Genomic DNA, 22,727 nt, shown 5'->3' with positions numbered 1-22,727 from the left:
GTATTCTGCCACGTGTGAGTTCGTTCTTCGATAGCCGAGGCTGCTTAAACACGTGCAAAACTGTTGCGTGTGTTACATTAAACAACTTAAACAATTTAAAAATCGAGTCGAGGAAGTCAAGATCCGGAAACAGAGACAGATAGCCTTCAAAGTAAAAGTTGCGCGTTTTCAAACGTGTTTGCTCCAGCGATCAGTTTATGGAAAACGATTTTTTTTTTTTTTTTTTTTTAAACATTGTTAAAAAAATTACATAATATATGGCTGTATAAAGGCTTTTTATTGCTTGCTCTGTTATGCCAGTGACGCACTATTCAATGTAAACATCCTTCAAGTGTATATTCACTTTGACCTACTCTACATAAAATAAAATGAATGAATAAGTAAAAATCATTTTTGCAGGATTGTCCTCTTGGCTGTGTATAGTGCTTCATCATGATTACTTTCCACCGCATACAAATCATTTTCATGCCAATTTTACACTGCCAACTTCAATACGACAGTTTCGAACAGGGTGCATATGTTTCTGCTCACAGCAGGGGTCTGTATTACAATACGTATTACCAATAATAATTACATATATAACATACGTTCACTCTTAAAATGTATTTACTTTCAAGAAATTACAGAGTGTCTCTACCCGTGCCTGTGGCATCATGGTAACATACATTTTAGGTCAGTCAATCGACTCCTTCAAACTTAATTTTTTTAATGGAATGAGGCAATACCCCTCAACGGACATTGTCCATTATTCAACGTGAACAATGGCAAATTAAGTATACTTCATGCACGGACCCCTTTCCTATAGCTGACCAATCCCTCACATTAGTCTATGAACAACCTGGCCATGGGGTGCAGGAGCAGAACAGGGTTGGCAAAGTAAAAAACAAAAATGCCATGTTGCGGGAAGACTATTTATGATCCCATCTTCGGGTCGAAGGCCAACGCGCATTTCATTATCCCGACTGTTACCACGCGCGGTGCATTTCGGATAACTAATTATACCGGTCATAGGTAAAGTGGAAATGACATTCAAAGTTACGTCGAGGGTTCCAGCCTGTTAAGCATCAATTTCACGTCTAGTGAGCAGGAAGTGGACATATACGTTAAACTGCCGGGCAGTCCCATGATTGGTCCTAATGGATGGAGACAATGGCCTTGTTGTGGACCGCTACATTTTACCACAACACATTGGTGCACGCTGGATTTAATGCGTACTATTTTACTAATAGTAGTATTATTATATCGTGTTTAATGATCGTGGAGGAATATTTACCGTATAGAAAAATATTAATTTTGCTTAAAAAGTCGTTTATTGACCTCTTAACTTGGATTTATCTTAATCTCAAATGTGAAAGGGTGGGCAAATGATATGAAGGGAGAGAGAGAGAGAGAGAGAGAGAGAGGAGGGAGAGAGGGAGAGAGGGAGAGAGAGGCGCAGAGAGAGAGAGAGAGAGACGCGCAGAGAGGGAGCAGGTCTGCAGTCTGATTCCTGGCGTCGCACAGACCCGAAACGGCGCTGCGATACTGGGAATACATTCTGATTATTTCTCTCCATACAGTCAGAGCTACTGACTACGTCGGTTGACAACTTCTAGAACGAGGAGATTTTGTGTTGGTCTTGGATCCGGATAACTTGTGTGGCTCTCAATCTTTCAACGTTGGCTCATTTGAATCTCGGTCTAATGACGAGTTTAAACGTGGATTACCGGCACCGCAAATGTTGTTGAAAGGAGATAAAATAAAGAGAAGGACAAATAAGTGCTGCGGGACGACCTAAAGGAGGGATCTCCTGTTTTGTTTCCGCGTGTCTGGTAATATCAATTTCATATGTGGAGCAGACGAGGGGATTTTTGTGATTTAAAAAAAAAATACGCGTGCTGGGTAGATCAGTGACCACTTGAATCACGTCTCCCCCCCTAGGTTGGCCTTCCCTCCTTTTCTCTCCCTTTTAGGTGTGAAATCTATCCCCTCAGACAGAGACTCTGAACCCCTCGGTCCCCGCATGACATGGTTCAGTCCAGCTGCGAGATCCGAGCCTGCTCCATGCATTGGGATTTTTCTCAGCGCCGACACCGAGTGAATCTCCTTTTTTTGACCATCTGAGAAGTATCGTGCCTGCCGGACCAGAGGAGGAAAAAAAAGCCCTGCCATGACCGCCGCTTCAAATCGGGACGGAGCAACGGGACTTGCGCATTTAGGAAAGGGGAACGGAATACGGATTTTTTCTCTAATGAAGGCGGGAGTGCAGGTGCACCATTGGAGCCGGGTGCTGTTCTTATACATGGGGCTACTGGCCACCTCAGTAAAGGGTAAGTCCCCATTTGTAACGCTGAAGACATGCAAAATGCAGCAGGCTTATCCCACTCCACGATCCACGACTGAATGCAAATCAGCATCAGCAACACACGCACTCAACCTAAAGGTGCATTTAGAATGAACCTTGCCGTGATGTTGCTGTGCTAGCACCTAAAGTTATTAATAGAGCAGAGGTGGCTGGTTGGGTGGCTATTTTGATGAAAGCGGTTCCTCTGGAATTGCCACTGAGACCCCCCCCCCGTTCCTTGACTCTGTTGCTGCGTTTCATTGCCAGGACTGTGTTAGGTGTTTTCTGAGGAAATGAGGGTGGATTTAATGAGCTGTGGGGATGATTACATTAAACATATTGTGTCACACAATATGTTTAATGTAATCATCAATCTTACAGGATACATAATAAACCTCATGCTTTGTTATAGGTGGTCAAGCGGGAGGCTGATCATTATACAGTGCGTGTGTGTGTGTGTGTGTGCGTGCGTGAGTGAGTGAGTGAGTGAAGGGGGTGTTCTTTTTCTTACTGTCCTTCTCAGTTATCCACCTTAGACCCCATCAGAACCTCCACTTGCCCAATTGGCTTATACATCAATTAATACAATGTTGTGTACAGGTGTCTCCCTTTAGTGTGTAGGCTACACGGTGTGCGCGTGCTGGCGTGTGTGTTGAGGGGTGGGGTGGTGCGGTGGGGGTGGGGGGGGGGGGGCTAATTAACTGACTCTGGGCTTCCTGTCCTCGCTTATAATTGCAAATGGAAATCTTGCAACAGGAGCCTGGCATTCAACAGATTATCATTACTATTAATTTACTTTCACGTCTTCAACATAATGGGTTGGTGTAAGGAGAGACTCGCTTACTGATCTGTTACTTTTGTTCCCTTCTTTTCCGTGGACATGAGTGACAAAAAAGAAGAAGAAGAAGCCTCTGGCTTTATTTAGAGCCCATTGCTTTTCGGGGAAGAGCTACAAGAACGTTTGCAATCCCGAACATGTTATTTGGCAAAGAGAGCCAACCGTTTTATCACTGTCTTGGCTCCACACCACAGAATGGGCACTATTTTTAGCAAAAGGCAAGAATACTGCCACGGCCACAATATGAATTTGACAGTGAGTCATGGCGCGGCGTTCGCCCACTCATACCTTTTGGTTGGACAGCACATCATCCAAGAGTGAGTTGAAATTGGGCACGTTTTCAGCATCGCCAAGGCACAGTAGGCCGTGTCGTCTCCGTTGCTATAAGTGTGGTTTGAGCTTGATCATTATTTAGCAGAAACGTCATCCCTCATGTCTCCCACCAACTTTCTCTCCCACGTGTCACCCACTTTTGGTCAAACTTGTGTCATCAAGCGCGTGCACCCAGATGGTTTCTGCGAGATGTAGGTTTATCACACGCAGCTCAGTGCCAATGATACTGACACATCTCTCCCGACTTTCATGTGGAGTAAATCTCATTGCGGCTATATTCGTAGGAGGCTTCTTGTTTTATTTGCGTCCGGGGAGCTTTTTTTTTATTGCCCACTCTCTTGCCGTTTGAGTCTATACTCTTGGAGCCAGTAAAGCGACTCTAACTTATTGCACATATTTACAAAGAACATGAATAGCTGCACTATATATATTGTCCTCTGTTATAACGTTTGCTTTAAACTGGGTCCATAAATACGTTTAAATACCGCACGCCAGCGTTGAGGTGGTCTGGCGCGTCCCTCGGTGCTTCGGCAGCCACCAGCAATTGCCCCGTCCTCCCATTGAGCGGCACCAGAGCCTCACGCTGTGGTGAAAGGGAGAGGAGACCCGGGCTTCGTGGCGTTTTCTAACCCTACTTGATCAAACCAAAGCAAGACTGGCCCATTAATGACCAACAAATACGTGTGCCGTGTGATGCAGCATGAAAAGGCGGCTCATGTCTAGGCTATATGTTCCTTAAGCACCGTATCTCAGATGTATAACGGGGCTTTAGTACTGTCTTCATTCGTCAACCACTCTCGCTTTAAACAAGTGTCAGTCTCCATTGCAACGCAAGTATAATTCCCAAAGGGCCACACATAAAAAATGTTTCAACAGAGATATTTTTGCGCGCTGTCTCCATGCGATCAAAACCAGCTGTCCCAGCGGACATGTCGCACAATAAACGGTGATGAACCTCTATTCATTTAGTCGTACAGAAAAGGGAATGCGAGGGCCGGGTGAGAGAGGAGGAGGAGGAGGAGGAGGAGGAGGATGATAGAGGAGGCAGGTTGAATATGACGTGGCCTGACTATCTGGTGCACGTTTCGTCTCTCCACGCCAACACGACTGGTATTGGATCATTCCTCAGCGGCGCATGAGACAGTCGCTCAACATGTCCATTTAGCCCCCCCCCACCCCCTCTCGGCCACGCTCTGCTTTATCAGAAAGGCACAGCGTTATGCTCATGATGCAACTCGCAGTAATGTTATGAGGACTGGAGGCCCCTTTCCTTTTTATCTTTTTCACTTCATGACATTTGTTTATATTCGCACAGTCATGGTGCCCCTGAAGAAAGAGACTGGGCGAAAGCGTGTGCGCCCGCTTGTGCGTGCGCAGATGTGTTGGGGATAAGGAGCGCATGTGGGCGGGCGTGCATTAGTTTCGAGGCAATAACACGGTGAGAAAAAAACCTTGGAATTAAGTCGGTTTTTAAGTTGCACAAATCAAAAAGAATGACAAACTCGTACTTGCACATTTTCATTATAAAAATCTTCAGGCTAATAAAACTAACTGATAGGTGTTCCCAATTCGAATTCTATTTAGAAACACTTTTAGTAATGAATTATCCAATATCTTCACTTTGTCAGAACACAATGAGAGTGGAATCTATTCGTTCTCATACACTTTTAGTGCAGCTTCGGTAAATTGAAATACAATTATTAATGGGCTAATTTTGCGGGGGCTTTCAGTAACAAATGGGATCACCAAAAACTCACCGTTGAGTGACACTTTCAGCACCCTGTACAGCGACAGACGCAGCTGAATTCGCCACTCAGCTGAAGTTCTCTTCAGCACCAGGGACAGCTCCACTAGCCAGCAGCCTCAGCAACAGCTGCTGCTCAGTGCAGGGCTAGCTGGCTCTTCATATTGGGATCTCTCCAATGTTTTCATGGCTTTGAAACCTCAATTAGACACATGCTCCCGACCCCTATTTGACAAGATCATATTGCAAGTTTCCTGATGTTAATTGTGTCCTGAATTAAGTAACCTTCCTACGTTTTAGGCTTTGTGAAAGTGAATACTAGACAAAGAGCAGCCATATTCAGACTATCAATTACAGGAAATCAATCTGCAACTAATTTGATTAAGTCATTAAAAGGTAAAAAATATGCCCAACATTACCTAGTTCAAGCGGAGAAGATATAGAAGATTAGCTATTTTTGGACGGTTTGTTTGACTAAACAAGCAATCTAAATGTGTCACCTGTCCTTATTGAAATTCTGATGTTATCGTCCATGATTAATTGAGACAATCGTCAAAAATCTATAGATTCAGTCCTGAGTTATATGTGAATCTCACTTTGTGTATTGGCAAGACCCGTCCTGCGTAGCATTCAAGAGCAAGGAATGTCCAGGTGTTAATGCTCGCCAAGGTACCGGTAACCTCTCGGCCCTCTACTATGTTTAGCAACATTCCTCAGTTTTTCTGAGATTAGGATCCTGAACCAATGATTAATGTTGATCACAAACACACCATTGTAAACCACCATGATAGAGACATTGTGTTGCATGTTTGGTTGATGCTGGCTAAGATATGTGGTTTAGGAGTCTTGTGAACACCTGATCACACCTCACCCTGTACCAATTTAGCAAACACAGAGTCCGGTGTGTCTTGTGTTGTCCATACTATGTTGTTTTATTTTATTTTATGAATATATATATATATATATATATATATATATATATATATATATATATACATACAATTATCACTTCTCTCCCACCTGTCTGCCTACTACTCTCAATCTCAAATCCTCCACAATACCTGCACGCTCCGTTGTGTCCCATCTCCCATCTGCTCTCTGCATTCATCGTTGAGCAATAAAGGACCGAATGGGAGCTGAGAAACAGATGATATTATCTATTTACTCAAAACAGAGGAAATATCTGGAATGCAAAGTAGCTGTGTATTCCCACTCTGCCACTTACTCATTGCCTGCTTGAGCTAAGGAGGGGGAACGTTGGAGTGAGACGGGGAGTGGCGGTCAAGATAATGATGGCGATCATAAAGAGGTTGCACAGGGAAGGAAACCGGCAAAGTCAACAGGACGGAATGAACTGTGAGGGGAAATGAGAGAGGGAAGACAAGTGTTGGAGTAGTGGGGCGATAAGCTTCCACAAGCTGACAGAAAATCCGTGCCCTCTGTTTCTGTGCCTTTTGAGCGCTGGGTGATTTTTCTATTTGGAATGGCTAATTTTCTTATCAGGCATCAAGCTGACTTGTATTACAACAACTAACAGTGTGCAAGTAAGCTTGTGTTTGTGTGTGTGTGTGTGTGTGTGCTTGGATGAGTCTGTGAGTTAACACCCTGTTTCACTCTAGGATGATTAGGGCAAAGGGTTGACAAACAGGTCATTAGCAAGCTCAACGGGCCACGGAAAGACGTAATGTGTGTGTGCGTGACCATGCGTTCGTCCTCGTGTGTTTCATGCACCTGCTGATCCGCCATCCTGCTCCTCTCTCTCTTCCCCTTGTACGTTCTCCCTCTGTCCTCCCTTCCCTCCCATTCATCCCGCCACCTCCCCTTTCTTCCTCCATCCTCCTCTCTGGTGATTCAAACTGTCATCTGTCTCCAGATGGCCAGAGCTCTGTCACTGTGCTTCGTCACACTGGTCACAGACACACTGACTTGCACACAAAAACACATACACACACTCAGTCACAAATTTATGCAGATTTTCCCACAAATAAAAAAAAATAAATAATCCTGAATACATCCATGCAGCTACACACACACACACACACACACACACACACACACACACACACACACACACACACACACACAAATTGGACCATTAGACCTTATGAACTTATAGCCAGATGCTAAATTTCTTGATTAAAGTGACACTTGATGAGATGATAAGGGACCATCTAATTCATTTTCAGCATAATTAAATTGCTTCCCCTGCTATTTCATCTTTTAAGTTGTGCTGCAGTAAAACAATGGTGAACTTCCATTCAATATTTAAATATGAGGCATATACACGACAACGCCAGATTTGACAAAGTAAATAGTTGTTTCCTTCTCATATCACTTTCAGCATGTCCCTTAGTGCCGTGTTAAATTAATAAATGTATATTTTGGCTGCTTGGCTTATCAAAGGGATTGTCTTGTGTTCTTCCGTTAGCTTTTTAGGAGCTCAGCTCTACTGGATAGAGGATGGAGGAGTTATGGCAAAGTGCTTTGCTCAAGGATATAAGCAATGTTTCTTGGTTTTCATTTTCCTATACACAATCCCCAGTAGATGACAGAAGCATAGCTTAGTTGTACTGGGCAGCTCCAAGATATGAATATGGCAAGGCAAGACATCTCAGGAAAACAAAAACAAAAAAATATGTTCAATCCTCCCTAGATAATTACAGGTGAAAATGAATCGCATAGATGAATAGAGCAAACAAATCCAGGGCTGACATCTCCTTGTGTGGGAGAAAAGCTACAAGACAGAGGTCTCGATCTTGAGTCAGATTCTCGTCCCGTTATTATCAGACGTAGGAATTAGCTCGAGCTACTGCGAATCCTCACAAAGTGAGAGACAGATGTAGACGCCCTGTCTGTCTTGCATAGACGCAGAGCTCAGGCAGGGGCTTCTTTTGCTTCCTGATTTACACTGTTCTTATCAGATATCACTGATCCCAGAGATTGAAGATTAAATCCATGGGCAGGAGTTATCTTGTCCTTGTCCTTGTCTTTTTCCTTTCCTGTACCGCTCCTCGCTCCATTCAACGTATAGGCAATCTGTCAGTGGTCTTTTTTTCTGGGAAAGAGGCAGAGTCATCATGTGGGGAGAGGCGGTGAGTGCGTGCGTTTGTCATGCATTCCTACACTTGTGAGGGCTATTTCGCGTGAAGAATCTAAAGCATATTTCCGTGTATGTTTATGCAAGAGGTTTACATATACAGGACATCTGATGCACTCTTTAATTTGAGTGTTTAGAGGTTAATATGTTGCTGTTTCTTTCAAACTATTTTATTTTTATTTTTTTCGATATTTTATGAATTTAGCTTATTTGCTTTCTTGCCAGGAGATATCTGACATGATTGATACCACTCTCATATCTGTGCAGTAAATATCAGGCTACAGTTAGCGGCAGGTTAGCTTAGCTTGGCCCAAAGAGTGGAAACAGGATGAAAATGGCCATAAGATGCCGAGGCTAGCAAGCTAACTAAAGTGTGTCTGCGATAGTTAATCACCCTCAAAGTGTCTGGTGTCCAAACCAGTTTAACTGAACGTTACAGCAGTTGTGTGCGGGCTCATGTAAAGTATTTCACTGTCAGGTAAAGAAACAATAACATTCCTGATGAGTTGAAATGAGTGGAAATGATTGGAAAGTGCCTCCTGATGTCTTCTCCACAGCAATGGACCAGACTAACTGTCAAATGTCAAGAAATACAGTGTCATAAATAAGCATATTATAAGATGGCAAACCCAACAAGACATTCTAAAATGGTTTGTAACAATTTGTACATTACATTTGGGGAATGTTTTATCTTATGTGTGTTTATTTATAAAGCTTGCTACTATTGATGACATAAAAGAGACAAATATCAATTGAACATTGGTGCAATATTGTCCTTGAAGTACATTAGGAACACTTTTTAAAAAATATTTTTAATTTGTAGACAACGTTACTTATCCGGCAGAATAGGGTTTTTCTACTCACTATATTATTACTTGGAAAAAACAACAACATTGGCTTTCATTTACACATATACTGCCAATGTAACAGCTCCCAATCTATCGCTGTCAGCGTTGTAGAAAAGCAATATGCAGAGATTAATTTCCCATCCATTTGAGAGGGACACATGCAGCTCATTAATCATGATTTCGGTCAACAATTGACATAAGTTGAAGTATTCCTGGGGGGCAGTTAGGATCCGAGTCGAAAGGTTAAAGGGTACTACAGTTTAGGCTCATTGATCAGCTGCTGCATCCATCTCTCAGTGATAGATGGAATAGTCCTGCTGGGACGGTCATGACGTGACCTTTTGGATCAGTGCTTCCTCTCTGGGTTTAATATACACTGCTCCGAGAGGATCAACTGTTCATGAATACCCACTCACTAACGCATCAGCATGCTCGTCGTACATTTACCACGTTCATAATTGCACTACGCCACCTCATGTTGATGCTATTGATTGATTAGAGTCCAGAAAGTGTATGTTTAACTGATTTCTGGTGCAGGATGTAACTAAGGTTGGCAGTTCAGCATAGTTTCAGTCTAATGTCGATCAAAGGGCCCGGCTGTCAGATGTGAGCAGAATGGAAATTGGGTGATAATTGACCTTCAGTGCTTCACACATTAGTGTCACACCCAATTGTGCTTCTCCCCATAAGTACTCGGGAGAATGGAAGAGAAAACTGTAATCATTCGAAGCACGTACGTGTGCATGAGTGTTTGTGGACATTCAGATGTACTGTACTTCCAGACGTGTGTGTGTTGGGGGAGGAGGGGGTCGGGGGGGATGAGTAAAAGTGTTAAGGCAGACTCGAGCAATAATGAATAATAGAGTAAAAAAGGATTAGTCTTCATTTGTCATTGGAACAACATACAGCTTCTGTGTATGTTATTTTTGAACTGATTTTAAATTCATAAATATATATATATATATATTTTTTTTTCTTCACAAATTGACTTAGAGTACAATTGTGCACAACCACCAAACACAGCAAACCAAGGGAGGTGAATCTGCAATAACCAACACTGTGCTGCAAAAGATGGCTTTTTACAAATAAAAAAAAAAAAAAGAAAAGAAAAGCTCAATGTGCTTCATCCGCAAAAAAACAAACAAATCTCGAAACAAATCGATTTAAATTCATTGTAAAACTCCAAACGCATCTCTTAGTATATTGTCCCCCGAACACATGAGCACGTGATTCATTGGGAGAGTGTTTCCAGGTGAGGGAAAACCAGGGCAGAGTGTGAAAAAGGGGCATGTCTGAGTACTGGGAAGCAGGCCTGCGTTCAAGAGCTAAAGTTCTTATCACAAATACAAATGCGTGCGCACACACACAATCATAAAAACACCCGGACAAACACAATTTCTCCCAGCATCTAGCCTCCCTGTGTTTTGTGTGGGAGGCTCATTTGTATCGGTGATTAATAAACTCCCCTGCAAAGTGAGGGAGGGGTCTGTCCGAAACGGAAGAACATCAACCATAACATGCTTTGACTCTGAATGAGCTATTTTATATTGATCAGCGTGAGGCCTTTGTGCGTGGGTTGTTGAGGAGCTGTGTCATTCACAGCAACACCAAACATATCATTGGCTTTTTAAATGTATTGATAAGAAGGAGGTAATGAGGAAAAAGAACACGATGATCACAAAATCATATCTCAAAGCAGTGATTGGTCTGGTCAAATGCTTGTGTAGTTTTAGAGATGGGCTGAAATTGTGTGAAAGTGTGTGTGTCTGTGTTGCAGGTCGTTTTGGCTGGCATGATGATGCTGCTGGTTAAATATGACCCAGCTGGAAGGAACTGCCTGGCTCCCTCCTTCTCTTCCTCCCGGTCTGAGAGAACACATGCTCCATTGTGCCTCTTTAGCCAGCCCTGACAACCGGAGGAATGTGTGCATGCACTGATGCGAGAAAGCATTTCTGCATGCGCGCCTCCTCGACGTGTTACCATGCAGCCACTTTCTTTGATGCTTTAATATTTGGCTACATGACTGCTCGTGGGTGTTGTTTATTTCCTAACTCAACACATTTCTCCCTCCAGCGATGTCGCTGTGACAATGCATTTTTGTGTGTGAGGGAATGTGTTGACGATGTGTTGCCATAGAAGTCAACAGACCCTTGACACTAAGATGTGGCAAATACTTTTAAGTATGCGTTTGCCTAAGTGTCCTCTCTGTATGTGTTTACACAGATGTGTTTTATTCCACATATTCATGCGAAAATGAGGCAATTGCAAGCACCGTTATGAAAATGCAAGCTCCATTTTTGTGGCCTTTTGCAGGAAACGGCTTCCACTGCATTTGGCTTGTCTGTAATGGCAGACCGTGTCGCCCCGGCCCAGGCATTAGCCTAATGTATGGATGCGAGCGGGATCGCTGAGCTCATCCATTTCCATTTTAATGGCAGCCATCTAGAGGTTAATTCGGATATGATGCGGTCAAGGCGTGCATATGCGCTGACACGTCAAGAGACAAATAGTAGTGCTGAAAGGATCTATGGGGCGGAAGGGTTTATCTTGCCACCAGGGAGGCAGTTACTGGTACACACTCACTCACACACACACACGGACAGAAAACATTTGTTTGAAGTTTACTCACGGGGTAGGTCATATGTAATAGATGATAGCTTTGTTACTCGATAAACCCAAAAGGCACATATTTATTTGGTTTCCCAATATTCACTGTTTGCTCCAATGGGATGCTCATTTTGTACTATATATACTCTTATAGGCCCTGATGGACCACATGTATGGAGGCTTCATGGTTTCTCTGGAGAGTAAGGAAATAGCTAAACTCTGTATGTTAGCTACAGATAAGGAGAGACTTGGAAAAGGTAGTTTATGGTCCAATTTATTGGATGAGTGTGTGACCAAGGTTTCCTTAGATATATACTGTACATATTGGGGAAATTGTAAAGTAATTTCCCTGTTGCATTGATTATCATTTCAATAATTTCCTCAGTGTTTGCAAGCTGCATCCTTACATGTATTAAAAATGTCAAAGACACAGTTCCATGCTAATAAATAAGTAATTCTGGAAAGCCTTTCTCAGACATGAAACAACAATTCTTAGTTTCTTTAGTACAAATATTATTGACTGCAAGAACAGGATGCTCCCGACATCTTTTGTCTTTTGTCCAAAGGCAAACTTGAACTGAAATAAAGAGATCAGGCAGAGGTGAGGGAGAAAATATTGGAGTCCAGAAAGCAGTTTTGAATTGCAAGTATTGTTTGTCGCTTTATGGTGTCATGTGAATATGATGTTGGGATTATGTTCGCCAAAATGAGATTTCCTCCCCTTGAGAGTTGCTGCCACTGTAACTGCATCTCAGCAGAAGAGTTACATGCAGATATGCGACACTATACCGCACACGGTATAGGGATGGCACTTACACATGCGCAGACATGGTGTGTCTCACTCCACACTGACATTAACAAAATGCACACATACAAATGCACTGATTAAGCATCCCTTGAAAAAGACCTCTACTTTTGCTACCAGCGCAGATTATGCGCTATCTTGCTGTGAGAGTCACACTGGCTGTCTGTGACCTCAGCACAGAAGGGGAACAAGATGCAGAAAATAGTATTTTTTTTATTTTTTTGCCCCTCCCCACCCCCCACAGACACCTCTCTTTGCCTTTCCTTTTCTTTGTCCCCCACCTCACCGTTGCCTCTATTATTCCTCGCGTCACGTCTTCCAGATCTATTTTCTCACATGTCCATACATTCAGTCAGCCAGTCAGTCTGCTTTGTATTCGCCTGCCCCCTTAGACCTCATTCCATCGCTCTCCTTTGGTCTCTCTCTGTCTCCTTCCTCCGCTCTGAGGGGTTGCTGTCCTGCCAGAGTACAGCACAGTGACCATCGATTCATCAAAGTGTCACAGCGCACTGCCGCAGCTCTGTATGCCCGCTACTAAACAACTGTCCTGGCAAAGCAAACAATTACTCTCCCACACACACACACACACACACACACACACACACACACACACACACACATATGCATGAAGAACCCGGAGTTCTGCCCTGGCAAGGTCATACCTCTCCCTGTACACCCATTTGGCAGCGTTCAGTTTGTTCGTGCCAAGCTGATGCTGCCAGTGGCAGAGCGGGCTAAGCAGCGTACAACGTAACTGTTGAACATCCACAGATATCAAGCATAGTTAACATTCCAATACAAGCCAGTGCAAACAGTTCCCATAAACATGCTGAGGGATAAAATACACTCTCCTCTAAAACCAGTTGGCAATTTTCCTAATTGCTGAACCAGCATATTTTATATTACCCCATAATCATAATGGTTCACCTGAGCAATATGACCTTCTATTTTACCGGGGGTCTATTGGGCTAAAACAGCACGGCCAGCAGTCTCTTTATGTATGGTCAGTGGGGTCAACTGCAGGATGGGCTCGTCCCTATAGATTTACACTGAAGGGCTACACAAGGGGTCACCACTTCCCAACAGCTCCCAACAGCTAATTTCATAATGTTCCCTGGGCGAGGCTTAAATAATTCAACCCAGCCCAAAGTGAAGGATCGCCTCAACCAAAGGCTCTGGGTTCTCAACACAGAGAGCATACTGCCATTACCTCGGCTTTACCTCGTCGGCCCTTCAAGGTCCGCACGGTGCAGCTAAAACATCCCCGTGATATAACAATCAAACTTGATGATGTTGTAAATCGGTTCTTAATGCCCACAAAAGTGCATCCGCAAGTGAACTTTGGTGTGTCTGTCCAATTCAATTCTGACCATCTATTTTGCAGCATGGATAACATCTTTTTGGCTGCAGCCAAAACAATAGGCTCTCTGAAAGCATTATCTTGGTCTTTTGTCCCAGATTGTGTGCGTCATTATCGATTTAAGAGTTGGTCACTTGGCACAGATGCTCACGCTTCAAAATAGCATTCGGCCAAGCTCTGGGGGGACCCAGTATACCTAATCTCTGTCATGATCTTTTTGCTTAATTGTGCCTATAAAACACAGAGCCTGCTTTCCTGCCTGGTTTATCACATGCCATATATCAGTATGTGTAAAGCGTTGTCCGTCCCCTATTAACACATGCACTATGATGATATGAAGCTTTTTTATTCAGCTGCAAAGACATACTGCTTTGGTGACGCTTTTCATTTAAGCTGCTAATTCTCTTGGGGGCTATTGCACTCTAAACACATTGATATCTAACATGAATGATTTGTCCTTGAAACCTGAAGGGTCACAGAATCGGGTTTTGTTTCGAGGCCATCCTGAAACCTAATAACAATTTAGCTACTTGAACTCCCCTGGTATTGTTTTGTAATTCATCCCAGCCCACGCATTCTAACTCATTGCATATGTACATGAGGTTCACATTCCACTCTGACCCCTATCAAGCTCTGACATTAGCCGCTGTATGAGCCATTGATTGGCATTTGTCTGACAGAGGCCTGGTAATGAAGGAGATGATGAGATTATTGACCAGGCCGTTGATATGGAAATCAGGTGGGAGAGGTGGATATGGAGGTTTTACCTGGATATTAGTATTGACCTGAAGGTAATTGGGATGGTGCATGCTCACTTGCTGGGCCTATTTAAAGGCGTTAATGAAAAGTCTGATGGAGATGGCTTTTGCGTTGCTCTTTTTTCTTCTTCTTTCTTGTCACTGGTAAAAGAAGAGGACTGAGAGAAGACACAGGGGCAAATAAACATAGATACACACTATGGTGATCATTTTTTTCCCAGCATTCTATACAGTATATAGATCATATTTAGTTTCTGTTCACATCACTGTTTACGCTATTTTATTCACGTCTTTCCACCATTTTTTCCCAAAGATTTCATTGCAACACTTGCAGATTTCCACAGCAAACAGAGAGCTGAACTCACAGTGGAACATTATACAGTTTGCTAAAGTGTATTCAAGTGGCCAGGGTTACAAGTGCACACACATTAGCATATTTTGGAAGAGATCAAGTGCTTATGAAGTGCTGAAAAATGACAGCTGAAAGGGTCCCCTGCCTGTGTTTTGGGGGGGGGAGGAGGAGACGCTCCTACTGATGCCATTCAGTCTGGATCTTTACCTCCTGAAATTGACACCCCTTTTTCCCCAACCCAAGAAACATATTGTGTTACTGTTTTGCTTTGCTGCCTGGGAATAAAAACAAGTTAATATTGGTTTGTTTGCATACATTTGTGTGTGTTAGCTAGTGTTTTTCCAGCGGTGTTTCAGAATTTACAAACACCCCCCGGTGTGGCATGTAGCCCCTGAAATCTTGAACACCCGGCTTGATTATTGCTGTGAAAACAAATGCAACATTCCAGGGATTATCCCTGTCCGGACGTCATTTTTGGCAATTTATTCTCTTTTTTCCCCCTGTACTTACTTAAAAAAAGAAAGTTATTTATATTGGTTCATAGTAAGACTGAGAGGAAGGAAAATGTGTTTCTTTCTTTTGTCGTGTGTTGATTCATATTGCCTTATTACCTCTCCATCCCTGCTGGTTTGAGTGAACATTTGGACAGCTTTGGGATAGTTCTTACCATCAGAGAGCACAAAGTAGCACATAATCTGTATGTTTCACACGCATGTAATAAGGGATACACACTCACCCTGGAGGAATGTACACGTTTCGAAGCCCTGTCAGGTAGCATAGCTCATTTCGTTGCACTTATTTATTCCATATATTTTCACCATTAAGAGTATGGATGCAAATTTACAAACCAGAAATTATATCTACTGCAAGTGTTTGTATTGTTGAATAATGTGGGTTATGTAGATAACAGATGTCCTCCAATTATACTCTCCTAATTACATTTTAATCAGGCTGCATTATCATTCAGGTTGGTGGCTGAGGCAAACAAAGGGAAAATGCACCATTTGTATAAATAAATTGTGTTCTTGCATGTTTTTGTAATTCAGTCCCTCTATAAGGATGTGTGATCCAAAGTTTTCTTCTGCAAAGGGAAATAAAATTCCAAACATGTTTCATTAATAAAGTCTTTGATTAAAAGTTACACATAAGGCTACTTGTATGGTCTGTGATTGTCCAATGCATTCACATTATCCTGTTAGTCTGCCACTGACAGCTGACTGATTACAGTCTGGAGGACACAAATAACTTTAACATCCACCTTTTTTGGATTGGAGGATATACCCATTAATTGAGTGTGTTATGATTTGCAGGATGACATGCATACACACCACACATGCAGACACCAATTAGTATATCAACACTGACAACCCGTTACACCACATATAACTCCGATCACGGGTTACTACATTCAGGGATTAATTACAACTAATAGATCACACTTCACACATCCACCCCGTGCTCAGTTCTGATGCCTGGCAACATACACAATTATAAATATTAAGACTGAAGACGGTTTAATTGATGAGTATAATTAATGTAGTATTCATGTGCGTGTGCTTCCTCTCTCCAACTATGTTATATATTTGGACCTATTACTAATGTGGTGAAAGGGCCAGTGAGTGAACAAGTGCATGATGATGGAGGTGGGAGAGCTGGGAGAGCTGGGAGAGGGTGAGCCATTTAGCACCGCAATAATAATGGCTCAGGATGCACGCTCTAGGTGATAATGGATGTTGCAGCAATTGGTGCTGTGTGACTGTGGGTGTGGATTTAAGTATGATTGTGGATTTCTATCATTTCTATTCTTTGATGCAGAGGCGTGTCTCTTATTTGGTTTAATACGCTATAAATACTTTCTTCACTCTGCTCAGAGTTCTAACATGCCGTACACCCTTTTTTAATAATTGCCTGTTTCTTTTTTCTCTTTGCAGCTCAGAACTGCAGTTACACACTACAGAGTCCCAACGGGACGATAGAAAGCCCCGGCTACCCTTACGGTTATCCTAACTATGCCAACTGTACATGGGTGATCGTGGCGGCGGAGCACAACCGGATACAGCTGGTGTTTCAAGGCTTCGCCCTCGAGGAGGACTTTGACATCTTGTCTGTATATGACGGACCACCCAGCCCAGGGAACCTGCGAACAAGGTAGAGCCTTTTTTATCTGCATGCATGTGTTTACCGAACCAAATTGTTCAAATGTGTCGTCAACAATTTAAAGGATATGTGTAATTTGCAATAATGGCAGTTGAAGGATGCAGCATGTTAAAGTGACAAAGGTAAGGCTATGGCACATTTCAAAGGTGATTCAGCATTATTATAATTGTCCTAATTTCATTTTGTGAACATTATTCATATTAGTAGTAATGGCACTGTATCCAATAAGTTAACCCCCACCCCACTTGCAATAAAGACCATAATGTGTTTACTACATTGTTGACTGCTTTGAAGCTTGGGAAACACCATCTTTTTGAAGGTTTCAGTTGCATACTCTGCTACTGGATTATTTTAATTTAGAGGGCATTGTTTTTTGATAATAATCACAAAGATGAAAAAGAAGAGAGTGTATGTAGTCTTTTGAACTTTTGAAACATGATTCAAAATATATTGTATATATGTATATATAAATATATATATATATATATATATATATATATATATATATATATATATATATATATTCAGATTCAGACTTTTTGCAGCACTCGCAGTCCGTGAAAGTTCCGTGTGTCCTACCGGCTGAGGCAGACCAGAGGGGGTGTAGGGCTGAGATCTGGGAACACTGTGATCTTTCCGGTAAAAGACAGACGAGGCCAAGAAAAGTGAGCATTCAGACCGTCGGGCAGGTTTCAAACAAACCCCCACAATAGCAAAACATTTGGAGAAGAGGGATAATGAAAACATTGTCATTCTCTTCACAAAATGTCTTTCGCACTTCACAGATAAACACCCCGATTCAACTTGAACCCATACTTACAGAAGCAGAGCGTGCACACAATTTAGGCATATTAGTGAGATTTTAGGTTCATTAAATTTAGTTTTTAGCTACATATAAAGTGACTAAAATCTTGCTCACAACCTCCCTACCATCAAATTTCATTATAGTAAGGTCACTGGTTTCCCAAATCTCATTGACTGTAGGGAGTTCTTGTAACCAATAAAACAAATTGTCAAAACCATTCAATTAAGACCCCAAGTCGTATTAAACTGAACATGTCCTTTATAGAGTTATTTGGACTTGAAGGTGTTGATAAAGTAAATGCACTGGAGACTGAAAAAGAGGCAGTACTGTAATCAACAGTGTCATCAGTGATGCATTCAGAGGCGGTCGAAGCCGATCCGTTGGTGACTAATACAAGGATGACTCTTCTGACACTGTGCCAGCGCCCCAAATTTATTCACTCACTCTGTACATTTTGTGCTTCAGAGCTACTAGCAAAATGAAATGAAGCTCACTTGGGTGTGAAGGCTCAAACAAACAATTTTGAATCAGCCTCATCCTCAACACTTAATTCACCCGCCCCAGAGAGGGCTGCACTGTGCTAACACGGCATCCTCTGGTTTGCAGCATTTCCTGCTCACTAAGTTGAAACATTTTCAAATAAATAGTGTGAGGCTGAATGGCCATCTAAAAGAGACATAGTTCTGTTTGTAATAGCTGCAAATATAAGATAGAGCCGCAGAGCTGCTAATCACTGATGCATTTATTTATGTGTTATTGCTTAAAGCCTAATATCTCTCAGACCTCTTGGCAGTCCCTCACTTACAGGCTAACTTAATTAGCGGCACATTCTGCATCCGATCAGTTAATGCTACATCAAAGCTGCCTTTTTAATTCCTGTCACTTTCTGCTCTGAACTTGGCATTGCAAATAGTGTAAATTATGTGTCATGCGAGCCCTCCAGAGACAGATGAGTGGAATATTCGTAAGGGGTTTTGTTATTGATACTGTTTTGAGTCTCCGACGGCCTCTCTTTCTCTCCCCGCCGACACCTCTCTCTCACTCTCTCTGCTCTCCTCTGCCCCCTCCTCCACCTGCGTCTCTCATTCTGTCCCAGCGGTGCCTCCGCTGCATCTCCCTGCAGAAAGCGAATGAAAGAGAAAAGAAAATCCATTATGGATTTGTGTTGCGCTGCTCTCCTCAGCCTTTCTCCTGTTTGGACCTCTGGGCTCTGTTGTATATTGATGCTCCGGCGGGACGGGGAGGGGGAAGCATTCCACTCTCTCTGTCTAAGCGCTTTGAAAATAAGTGAGGGGAAAGAAAATGAATTTTAAGAAAAGAGGGGAAGGGGGGGGGGGGGGGGGTTGGAGGTTTATCAGGTACATAGATTTAGATTCTGATTGTCTTTGTACAGAGTTCCTCTCTTCTCAAAAGAGCCATTTTTTTGGTATCGTCTATGAGTGAGTTTGAATATCCTGGGAAACATCTGGAAGCAGCTCTCACCTGCCAACAGCAGTCTGTCAGGACATGCATGTATATGTACCCCCCCCCCCCCCACAGACACACATTTTTGAGATGCTATCCTACCATCCCTTTGCTCTCATCAGCCGCTTGTGTCAAAAGTTATTTTCTTTCCATCTCTCTTGCTGCTCTTCCTCCAATTTCTCTCAACCTCTCCTCATTTCCTCCTCACCTATTTTTTGGGTCTCATCTCTTCTGCCTCTTCTCCATTTAGTGTTCCCGTATGGTGTTTTTGCTGAATTTGATCGGCTTTTCATACCACGCTCTTGGTTGTAGAGCTTGGAATATGTTTTCTAATCTCTAGCACTCATCAAAAAATGAATATTTTGCCTCTGTTCATATTCAAATGATCACCTTTGATTTCTTTTTCAACGCAGTCACTTTTCTTTAGATTTTTTTAAATTTATTTATTCATGTATTCCTTGCTGTCACAGCAACTTGTTGTTATCAGGGAAATGCTGTCTTACAAATCAGGTCGGCTATATATACGTGTGCTTTAGCGCCAGAGTATATATATATATATATATATATATATATATATATATATATATATATATATATATATATATATATAGTATATGCAATTGTGTGTTTGGTAGTGTGTGTGCTCCTGCAGCAGTTGCTTTATGAGTCACTCTTCCGAAAATGCATATCTGAGTCAGTCTGTTGCTGCAGCACTTCATTAAATTGCATTCCCAACTGACACCTGCAAAGCAGAGAGATAATTTGACAGAAGTTACAATTGTTTGAAATGGAGAGAAACAGTAAATGTATATGCAGTGATATGTCGCAAATTGCGAGCTCAAGCTGCTGCCGGTATCTGATTGCTGTTAATTAAGCGTAGTATTTACATCAATGATTTAGTGATGAAAAGGTTAAGTCCATCTTGCTCCCTCAGTGTTGCGGAAGCTATCAGTGACTTCACAAGTTGAACTGCGGCAAAACTAACCTCATGATTAAATATGTTTTGCTGTCTGAAGTTGGTCATACATTCAGGTGAAAAATTGCATTTTGATGTTATGTATATGTGAAATGACTATCGCAACAGCATTAGCCTGTTAACATCTTTCTTCTTTGGCTATTAATAAAAAAATGATGATGTCCGCAGTCCTTCCTGACACATCCTTGAGTCTGTACGTGATACACTGAACCTCTACTAGCTCACTTACTTTCACTCTGTACAAGGCCGCACATTTCTTTCTTGTAAAAAGCTATCTTTTTTTCCCTCAATTTTGTGTGACATTTCACCTTGTAACTGCCAATTGGGAAACGCTGAGTACATTTTAGCAGAGGGAAAAGCTGTTGGAATATGTGAAGGCATCTTTCTTCCTCTCTGATGGAGTGATGGAACGAAGGGACTTAAGGCCTGGCAGTCTGGCAGGGGCGGGGAAGTGAGTGAGAGAAAGAGGGAGGAGGCGGCGTGAAAGGGACAGATTTTCAGCCCTTGGGCCCGATAGGACCTAAATAAGGAGCACTAGTGCATGGTGTCGGGAGTGGCATTAACACTACAGTCAGCCGTCAGTGCTGAGAGTGTTTCACAATATGAGTTTGTGTGTGGAGGAGGAAGAGAGAGGAAGTGTGTGTAAGCTAGGCTTACAAAAGGGGATCGAGACGAGCGGTGCAGCCCATCCCCTGCGAGCTGAATCGGTGTCAACAAAATCAAGGTTTATTGGAATACAGATAAAATGAATATCATGCACACTCACAAACACACGGATAAACACACACTTTTAAGCACAGATTAAAAGGCAGTGGGCTGGAAAACAGTAATTTATTCAGACACGCAAGGTTTCAGAAAGGTGTTTGCTTTTTGGCAAGCCCTCAGGAGCACACAAGGTTGTACAGTATATGCATGGGAGGGGGAATCATGCATGTACGTGCTTTCATATTGCTTCTGCTTGTCGTTCGTGTTGATTTGAGCTGCGTGAATAGCCTTTCCGCAACAACAAAAAAGACCTTGAAAACAGACTGTAAAGGAATATTCCCAAATGTTGGGAAGGTTCTCTGATTGGCTAGTTGAACCTTAAAGCAACAAAAACATACACACCAAATAAGGACTTTGATTAATAGTCGATTAGCCAGAGAGTTATTTGAAAAAAGAGAGCATTGTTTAAGATATTCAAGTGAATATGTCAGACATCTGGATGCTGATTTACTGTTTTATATAATGCAAATTGGGTCTCTTTGGATTTTGTCCGTAAAGCATTTTTGTAAGATTTCCACTTGATGGGTGAGATTAAATGGGAGGCTGTTCTTCATTTTAGAGCAGCTGTGATTTCTTCTTTCATCACTTCTAAGTTAAGTGCATGCCAGTCACTTTCTATAGATTATCATATAGCAATGATTGGATGGATGAATTCAGTCTCAGGTCTCCTCCAGCATTTGTTGTGCATGTATGGTTCTACCTTACAGTGTTAGGTAATGAGTCAAGCTTGTAAAGAGCCAAAGTCTGCGACGGATCAGGGTGAGAGCGGGTGACGTACAACGGCACTTCCTGCCTGAACACTTGTCACGGCAGTGATTCTTCGGCCGGTGACGGCATTGGCCATCAATCTCTCCACAACTCGTACTTGGCGGATTGACTCCAGTACGCGAACCCCTGTGGCGAACATGCGTTCGGCGTCTGTTGGCATGCGCGCGTTTCTTCTTTGTCTGTTCATCCTGAACTGCACATGCTCATATGTTAACGTGCTGTGCGGCATCCATGCAAAGAGTGCATGTCCAAATGAAGAGGAGGAGTGTTTGGCTGTTTGTGTGCGAGAATTTATGGCTCCAAGGCTGCATAGTTTAATTTGTTTGCGCTGCTCACGTTTGTGCATCTTATTCAACAGCTTCGACACACACACACACACATGTAGATACACACAAACAGGGGCAAGCACATTCGTATATACACACACACAGACACACACACAAACAGTGAAGGATTTATGGTCCCTTTGAGTCTTGGTTGTTAATGGAGAGACTGCCACTTATCAACGCCAGCTTTAACGACAGTCTGCTAAAAACAGGAAGAAGAGTGATAGTTTGTTTTTCATCATCTCATGCTGAAAAAAAAGTGAAACGATGTGGAGATTTATAGCATCAACTCACCTGTGAGGCAGAATTGTTACGCTCTGTAACCCCAGATTAGAGAAATAATCAACTAGAAGGCTGTGAATTTATATGCCACATCCTGTGTATCCCTCATTGTGTGTATT

The 22,727-nt window shown here is 42.5% G+C and overlaps 1 protein-coding gene across 1 annotated transcript in view; it reads left to right on the top strand.

Annotated features, from left to right (window-relative positions):
• Positions 1–2,149: 2,149 nt before the first annotated feature.
• csmd2 (CUB and Sushi multiple domains 2) overlaps positions 2,150–22,727 on the top strand; it is a 206,680-nt gene continuing 186,102 nt past the window's right edge. The window contains exons 1-2 of the mRNA XM_034545807.1: positions 2,150–2,309; positions 16,997–17,213. Of these exons, the coding sequence (XP_034401698.1) occupies positions 2,150–2,309; positions 16,997–17,213 (377 nt within the window). The remainder of the gene's footprint in view (positions 2,310–16,996; positions 17,214–22,727) is intronic.

This window comes from Cyclopterus lumpus, chromosome 11 (genome assembly GCF_009769545.1).
Source record: "Cyclopterus lumpus isolate fCycLum1 chromosome 11, fCycLum1.pri, whole genome shotgun sequence".
Lineage (NCBI taxonomy): Eukaryota > Metazoa > Chordata > Actinopteri > Perciformes > Cyclopteridae > Cyclopterus > Cyclopterus lumpus.
This window is presented reverse-complemented; position numbering and strand designations above follow the sequence as displayed.